Here is an 8,868-nt window from a genome sequence, read left to right as displayed (position 1 = left end):
TGTACCTACCTGGTACTTGTTGGTGGAGTTGAAGGGGATCTCTGCCACCTTCTTGTTCTTGTCCCTCATGGTGCGGACCGACCCGCAGGACAGCTCGATGCACTTGAGCAGCGCCGACTCTGAGGCGTCCCCGGCCACGTCCCTCTTCAGGATGGGCAGCTGGTCCTGACCCGCCTTGAACACGGCCCGGTTACACAGCGCCGCCACCCGGGACAGGGACACCCACGTCACTGAGCTCTTATCAAAGGAGGCGCCTGGGGGGGGGGGGGGGGGGGTAAGGGGGGGAGGGGGGTATTAGTTAGACTGAGGAAGATGACTGGTCGGTCGTCACAGAATACAGTAGAAATATGATCAATAATTAATCAATAATTCCAGAGAGGCCATGAATTATCGTCAATATTGTCACAGGAAGGTTGTTGGGTCGACTTCTACCTCCCCCAGCCTCCCCTGATGTAAGTTTCTACCTCCCCCAGCCTTCCCCAGCCTCCACCAGCCACCCCAGCCTCCCCAGCCTCCCCCCTGACCCAGCCTCCCCTCACCGGACTGGTCCTCTGTGGTGTCGGCCTCGTGGATCTGGTTGTCGAACCACATGTGGGCCACGGTCATGCGGTTCTGGGTCAGGGTGCCCGTCTTGTCGGAGCAGATGGTGGAGGTGGAGCCCAGGGTCTCCACCGCCTCCAGGTTCTTCACCAGGCAGTTCTTACGGGCCATGCGCTTGGCTGTCAGGGTCAGACACACCTGGGAGGGGGGGGGGGGGGAGGAGGGGAGGAGAGAGAGAGAAAAGGAAGGAAAAAGCGGTAGATATTTGGAGAGAAAGAAGAAAGTGACACGGAGAAAAGAGACAGAAAGAGAATATTAGCGTCAAGTCATAAAAGCAAAAACATGGGTTGCACAACTCCAGGACCCTAAAACCACTCCCCCCTAGAGCCTGAAACCAATCAATGACTTGCATGTCTTAAAGGGGCAATCCGCGATTCAAACAATAACAAAGTGTTCTCCCCGCCACGTCATTTGGTAAGCAGCTGATGGATGGGGCTGGAGAAGTGTTGAACCACTCCCACATACATCCAGTAGAGGGAGCTATGGATGCAAGGACTGACCATCCATGAGATCAAAATGATGGATGGAGTAAAACAAGGTAATGTTTGGGGTTCGGATGGCTCTTGGACCTGGTCTGAGCATTGATTACTTCATCTTATGACGCCTGATTGATAAATGATTCACTTGCTTAAACAAGAGTATTTGTTGTAAGTCGCTTTGGCTAAATGCCATAAATGTAAAAATGTAAATGTAAATGACGGGGTCAGACAGTCGAACTAAGCCAATGAGGCATTTATAAGTGACATTATTCAAGAATCAATGGTAAAATATCAATCAATTAAAAATATCTCTTTTTTTTTTTTAAATGCCCCTTTAAGAAAATATTACTCATATAGACTAATATTAAACCACCCCTACCCTTCAGGTCTGGAGTCATGCAAGCCTTCACCAAAACCTCCACTACAGCAAAATGCACTAAAGTCGAGGACAGTCCTACAATCAGGGGAGGCTGGTGGAGGCAGAAATCGGAGGCCGGGCTCATTGTAATGCATGGAACAGAATAAGGAATGGTATCAAACAACAACAAAAACGTGTTCGACACCGTTCCTCTTTCCGTTCCATGCATTACAATCAGCCTGTCCTCTGATTTCTACCTCCACCAGCCTCCCCTGATTCCTACAATATAGTTCTCAGCCCAGAACAGCAATGCAGAGAGAGAGAGAGAGAGAGAGAGAGAGAGAGAGACACACAGAGAAAGAGTGAGAGAGAGAAGGAAAGACCACAGGACAGAGTGAAGCAGAAAAAAGCTAGCCCAGAGCAGTGTAGCATGCTAACGCTAATGGCAGATCCACAGGCCATACAGAGCTACCTAGCCAAGCAGCGCAGCGCAACCTACAGCCTAGCATTCCCACGTTAGCTCGCTCGCTAGCTAGCAGTCTCTCTTAACAGTTGTCATGGGAGACAACTGACCAGTGATGTCACTGAAATGACTCAGGCGCAGAGAGAGCCTGAAAGAGAGAGAGAGAGATAGACAGGTAGGGAGGAGAGAGGGATACAGGTACACACACACAAACACAAACACACACACAGGCTGCTGGAGAGAGATGGAGAGAGGGGAGAGAGAGAGAGAGAGAAAGAGATACACAACAAACACTGTACTTCACCACCACAGAGAGAGATATCGACACAGACACATTCAGAAGCATCGGGAGACACACACACACACACACACACACACACACACACACACACACACACACACACACACACACACACACGCACACACACACACACACACACAGGTAGAAATGCTTACAGAGGTATTAGAACACAGCAGGGGAGGCTGGTGGAGGTAGACATCGGAGGACAGGCTCTTTGTAATGCACGCTGTGTTTGATACCGTTCCTCATTCCCTACCGTGCATTACAACGAGGCCGTCCTCCGATTTCTACCACCGCCAGCCTCCCCTGGAACACACAAACACAAACACCGATACCACAGAACAACACCACCACGAATACAGAAGCAGAGATATGAGACACACACACAGATACACACACACAGATAAAAACAACACAGAAATACACACACACACAGAGATACACAAACACAGACACACACACACACACACACACACACACACACACACACACAAAGACACACACACACACACACACACACACACACACACAAAGACACACGCATTAACACACAACAACCCCCCGCCCCCGCCCCACGCACAAATACAACCCCCCCCCCATGGCGTCCCCCCTCCCTCACAGTGACGGTGGCCAGCAGCCCCTCCGGCACGTTGGCGACGATGATGCCGATGAGGAAGATGACGGCCTCCAGCCAGGAGTAGCCCAGGATGATGGACAGGATGAAGAAGGACAGGCCCAGGAACACGGCCACGCCCGTGATCAGGTGGATGAAGTGCTCGATCTCCTTGGCAATGGGTGTCTTGCCCGTCTCCAGGCCCGAGGTCAGCGTGGCGATGCGGCCCATCACTGTGCGGTCGCCGGTACACACCACGATGCCGCGCGCCGTGCCTGTAGGGGGCGGTAGTAGAGAGTAGAGAGAGGGGGGTTAATCTGTCTGTAGGGGGCGGTAGAGAGAAGAGAGAGGGGGGTTACAATGAGCCCGTCCTCCGATTTCTACCTCCCGCAGCCTCCCCTGAAGTCAGCGTGGGCATCCTATCATGTTGTGCGGTCTTTGTTCTGTGTGCTAGGTGTGCTAGGTGTGCTAGGTGTGCTAGGTGTGCCAGGTGTGCCAGGTGTGCTAGGTGTGCTAGGTGTGCCAGGTGTGCTAGGTGTGCCAGGTGTGCCAGGTGTGCTAGGTGTGCCAGGTGTGCTAGGTGTGCCAGGTGTGCCAGGTGTGCTAGGTGTGCCAGGTGTGCTAGGTGTGCCAGGTGTGCCAGGTGTGCTAGGTGTGCTAGGTGTGCCAGGTGTGCCAGGTGTGCCAGGTGTGCTAGGTGTGCCAGGTGTGCTAGGTGTGCTAGGTGTGCCAGGTGTGCCAGGTGTGCCAGGTGTGCTAGGTGTGCTAGGTGTGCCAGGTGTGCCAGGTGTGCTAGGTGTGCCAGGTGTGCCAGGTGTGCCAGGTGTGACTCATCTATTTCCTGGGTTATTTCCTGGGCGTATACCATCAGAGGCACCTCACCGCTCGTTGACAAACAAACACGGTCCTTGAATTATTAATCTGAATTATCAATGAATTATTAATTGTGTGTAATTATACATCAAATATTTCTGCCATACAAGAGGAAGACATTAAGAGTGCATGTTGTCCCCTTTAGTTGAGGCTTTAGAAGGACGTTGTTGCCCCTGTATGACATTCCAATGGACTACAGTGTAATGCACCCTTTCCACCACACAGGGGCGATATACGCCATTCTCTGTGGTGGAGGAAGCGAGCCCGTGACAGTCCTCCCCAGAGTCCTCCATTAACAAGGCTCTTAGCCCGCTGGACTGTGAGGAGGAAGGATACTCCAAAACCAATATTGACTCAAGATGAAAGGAAGAGAGAGAGAGAAAGAGAGGTGAAGAGGGAGAGATGAAGAGGGAGAGGTGAAGAGGTAGAGAGAGAGAGAGAAAGAGAGAGGGGGGGAGAGGGATATAGAGAGAGGGAGAAATGAAGAGGGAGCGATGTGGACAGATAGAAATAGAAGGGGGTAGGCAACACAGGGAATTGAAAACAGAGGGAGGAGAAGAGAGAGAGAGAGAGAGAGAGAGAGAGAGAGAGAGAGAGCAGATGAAGAGAGAGGCAGAGTGTGCGTGGGCATTGGGTTGAGTGGATGTTGAAATGAAGAGTGACTTGTTGCTATGGCAGCACTCTGCCCTTGAGGGAGGGAGGGAGGTAGGGACGAGGGGAGGGAGGGAGGGACGGGGGGGGGAGGGAGGGAAAGAGGGAGGGAGGGGAGGGAAGGGGGGAGGAAGGAAAGAGGGAAGGAGGGGGGGAGGGAGGGAAGGAGGGGGGAGGGAAAGAGAACAAGACCAAATGGAGGATGGAAAGTCGAGAAATGAGAGAAATGAAATGGGGTGATGTGATGATGATGATGATGATGATGAAGAGGAGGAGGAGGAGGAGGAAGAGGCTGCTGCTGCTGCTGCTGATGATGATGATGAAGAGGAGGTGGAGGAATAGGCGGAGGGGGAAGAGGAGAGGCTGATGATGATGAAGAGGAGGTGGAGGAGGAGGGGGAAGAGGAGAGGCTGATGATGATGATGATGAAGATGATGAAGAGGACCTTCAACACAGTTGGTGGAGAAGAAGGCGATGTTGCGTGTTTCCAGGGGGTTGTCATGGGTACAGTCAGGTGACCTGGTCTGAGGCTCTGATTCGCCAGTCAGGGACGAGTTGTCCACCTGAGACACGAGAAACACATTAAACAATAACAGTAACAATAACAATAATAACAATAATAATAACAATAATAACAATAACAATAACAATAATAACAATAATAATAACAATAATAACAATAACAATAATAATAATAATAATAATAATAATAATAATAATAATAATAATAATAATAATAACAATAATAACAGTAATAATAACAATAATAACAATAATAATAATAATAATAACAATAATAATAATAATAATAATATATCTTTATTTGTACAGCACTTTTTGTAAACAAGGTGTGTGTGTGCGCGTGCGTGCGTGTGTGTGTGTGTGTGCGTGTGTGTGTGTGTGTGTACCTTGCAGCCATGGGAGGAGATGACCCTGAGGTCAGCAGGGATCCTGTCTCCACCCTTCACCTCCACCAGGTCTCCCCCCACCACCTCCTCTGCGTTGATCTGCATCTTCTCCCCCTCGCGGATCACCAGGGCTTGCTGCGGAGGGACACAGAGACAGGTCAGAGGTCAACCGTGAACCTTTAACGAGCTTGCACACTCAGAATGCTCCATGATGTACCTTTATGAACCAAAACACGTTTCGATTTGAAACCAAAAGGAGAGGCAGACAACGTTTCCATCCAGAGACGAAGATCCTTGTCGAATCTAAACGTTGTTTCTGCCACACTGTGCATGTGATTCGAAGGGCACCTTGGAGGGCACTTTGTGAGTGGCAGGGCAAAGGGGCAGAGTTTTTCCCCTGCAGACCACATACAGGACACTCTTACCTTATGTAAAATGTTAATGTCTTACCTGGGGCACCATGTTCTTGAAGGACTCCATGATCTTGGAGCTCTTGGCCTCCTGGAAGTAGGAGAAGCAGCCGGTGATGATGACCACGGCAGACAGCACGATACCCAGGTACAACTGAGGAGGGAGAGAGAGAGAGAGAGAGAGAGAGACAGAGAGACAGAGAGAGAGAGAGAGAGAGAGACAGAGAGAGAGAGAGAGAGAGAGAGGGAGAGAGAGAGAGAGAGACATGGTGTCATTCATGACATTTCAGTGGATGAAACAGTGCATTTTTTGTTGTTTCTACAATACAGAAACTCAGCTGGGTTTCTGTGTTGTAGAAACAACAACAAATGTTGTGAGAACCCTTTTGAAATGTTATGACCTCATGAAGAAAAATTCAAACAAAATGTTTTGGAGCCCCAGGATGGTAGCCATTTTGGAGCCACAGGGTGGCAGCCATGTTGGAGCCCCAGGGTGGCAGCCATTTTGGCTCCCCAGGGTGGCAGCCATTTTGGAGCCCCTCTCACACATCTCGACTCTCCCACCCCTCTATCCCTGCCCAGGGTGGCAGCCATGTTGGAGCCATCCCTACTCTCCCACCCCTCGATCCCCTGGCAGACATTTTAGCTCCCCAGGGTAGGCAGCCATTTTGGCTCCCCAGGATAGGCAGCCATTTTGTCTCCCCAGGGTAGGCAGCCATTTTGGCTCCCCAGGGTAGGCAGCCATTTTGGCTCCCCAGGGTAGGCAGCCATGCCTCTCACTCACGTTGTCCCCGGCAGGCTCGTCCTCGGTGGCGGCCTGGATGGCGTAGGCCAGGAAACAGAGGATGGCGCCGGTCCACAGCAAGATGGAGAAACCCCCGAAGAGCTGGCGACAAAACTTGACCCACTCTGGGGTGGTGGGGGGCGGAGTCAGGGCGTTGGGCCCATCACGGGCTAGGAACTCTGCGGCCTTGGCATTGGTCAATCCCTGGGGGGGGCGGGGGGGGGGGGGGGGAACAGAGCTGTTACTATGACTCTGTATTCAGTATGTAGAGCAGTGGAGGCTGGAGGAGATAGAAATCTCATTGTAATATATTGAACGGAATGAGGAACGGTATCAAACACACCTGATACCGTTGATATCATTCCTCATTCCATTCCATGCATACCAATGAGCTCCGTCCTCCAATTTCTACCTCCGCCAGCCTCCCCTGAGGTACAGGTTTTTGGTTTTTATATTCAATGAATAACTCAATTTAGCTACACTCAACTCATCATGCTGTTTTACTGTGGTTGACTTCTGGGATTCAAACAACAACAAAGTGGTCTCCTCTAGCCTAATATGCATATTGCCTAACACACATTAAATTAATTATTAATATTCATTATTAATAGTGATGAATTATTAACATTGTTTCTGTTCCACTGGTTGTCATCACACTGAGCACGTGTTCTGATGTGGAGGAAGATGCAGCAGAAGACCCAGTATGGACGTGGGCAGGCTTTAGTCAGCTGTTAGGGAAAGCTCTCTTACCTGGACGATGTCAGTGTTGAACTTTTGACAGACCTCCTCGATGGACATCTTGTGTTCCGTCTACGAGAGAAAAGATGAAAACATTGAATGAATCTGGTTTCATTCATATGATTGTACAAATACTGTGAATATGGAGTAATGACATTTTCTGGCTTCTATTCTAGAGGATATTCTAGGTTCTACTCTAGGGTTCTATTCTAGGGTTCTATTCTAGGGTTCTACTCTAGGGTTCTATTCTAGGGTTCTATTCTAGGGTTCTATTCTCGGGTTCTATTCTAGAGAATATTCTATGGTTCTATTCTAGGGGATATTCTAGGGTCGTATTCTAGGGTCCTTATCTAGGGTTCTATTCTAGGGGATATTCTAGGGTTCTATTCTAGGGTCCTATTGTAGGGTCCTATTGTAGGATTCTATTCTAGGGGATATTCTAGGGTTCTATTCTCGGCTACCTACCAAGGGAACCTCCTTCTTCAGGTCATCCAGGTCCCCCTTCTTCTTGGGGGACTCCTTCTCATCGTTGTCCTGCGTGGTCGCTACGCGGTAGCTGTCTGACCGTCCGTACTGCAGGAGGGACACAACACACAGTCAACAACCAATCCCTGACAGGTCTGGGTCAGAACAGGGGAGTCATCGGTTCTGAAAGCCTCAATGCTGCTCCAGAACGTTTTGGGGTTCTGAGTAATGCGAGGCACCAGGTCAGCTGGTGCTGTCAGAGATCCAGCTGCCTCCATTCATTCTCCACCCACAAACGATGACATCACAGAGCAGCGTTTACCAACTGGACAGATTATAATTATGAATGTCTGAACGTCTCAATGTGTTAATAAGGGGACAGGTACATTAACTGTAGAGTCATCCAGAAACCCTTCCTGTAGGTCTCTGTATCAGACCCATTAGGTTCATGGTGCAGTGGATGTATGCATACTGATAGGTAAGACTGTATTACCACTGACTGATGGTCTCACCATGGTAAACATGGTCTTACTTGTCAGCTCAAGACGGGATACAAGGGTAGAACAAAATGGAAATAGGTAATATAGCATTTTCCAGATCTGATACTATTTCAATAGTAACTGCCCTTCTCTGCTTCTTAATCACGTGTGTGCTCATCAGTTTCAAACCTCTACCTCAAACCACAACCTCAAACCACAACCTCAAACCACAACTCACAATCCACAACCTCAAAGCTGACCTCCAACTGACCTCCAAAAAGGTTTTGGAGGATCGGTCCCATCCACTTCACAGCTCTTTTGAATGCCTACCGTCAGGCCACAGGTTCACGGCCCCGTTGGCAAGGAAACGCTCCAACAAAACATCTTTTATCCGTAGCAGAATAGCTACTTTAAATTGATCAAACATGGGGGAGGGGGGGGGTGGACAATAAAGCATCCCCATCTCCACCTCTCCCTCCCACCCTCCACCCCTCCCTCCCTCCCTCCCTCCCTCCCCTCCCTCTATGTGAACAATGCCAGCCTTGTTGTGAGTGCTCTGCCACAGAAGGACCAATGAGAAGGCCTTCACATGGCCGTCTCTATCCGAAGCACATGACAGATCCCTGACGGGGTTCTAACAGGCAGAGAGTCCGACAGGGCCCACAGACTACCACATGTACCCACACCACACAGACAGACTGTGTCAGCCTCCGGCTGTGTACCCTACACCAGGGGAGGCCGGCGGA

General features: G+C 50.0%; 1 protein-coding gene across 1 annotated transcript in view; it reads right to left on the bottom strand.

The window, feature by feature from the left end:
- The window catches only part of atp1a3a (ATPase Na+/K+ transporting subunit alpha 3a), a gene marked incomplete at its 3' end in the record, with an annotated part of 18,948 nt that overhangs the window by 2,888 nt on the left and 7,192 nt on the right, over positions 1 to 8,868 (bottom strand). The window contains exons 2-10 of the mRNA XM_083680534.1: positions 7,644 to 7,751; positions 7,191 to 7,250; positions 6,441 to 6,644; positions 5,697 to 5,810; positions 5,247 to 5,381; positions 4,784 to 4,901; positions 2,821 to 3,089; positions 540 to 738; positions 10 to 254 (exon numbers count right to left, since the gene is read on the bottom strand). Coding sequence (XP_083536660.1) covers positions 10 to 254; positions 540 to 738; positions 2,821 to 3,089; positions 4,784 to 4,901; positions 5,247 to 5,381; positions 5,697 to 5,810; positions 6,441 to 6,644; positions 7,191 to 7,250; positions 7,644 to 7,751 — 1,452 coding nt within the window. The remainder of the gene's footprint in view (positions 1 to 9; positions 255 to 539; positions 739 to 2,820; positions 3,090 to 4,783; positions 4,902 to 5,246; positions 5,382 to 5,696; positions 5,811 to 6,440; positions 6,645 to 7,190; positions 7,251 to 7,643; positions 7,752 to 8,868) is intronic.

This window comes from Argentina silus, assembly GCF_951799395.1.
Source record: "Argentina silus genome assembly, chromosome: 11".
Lineage (NCBI taxonomy): Eukaryota > Metazoa > Chordata > Actinopteri > Argentiniformes > Argentinidae > Argentina > Argentina silus.
The sequence above is the reverse complement of the archived record's forward strand: the minus strand, read 5'-3'. Positions and strand labels throughout refer to the sequence as shown.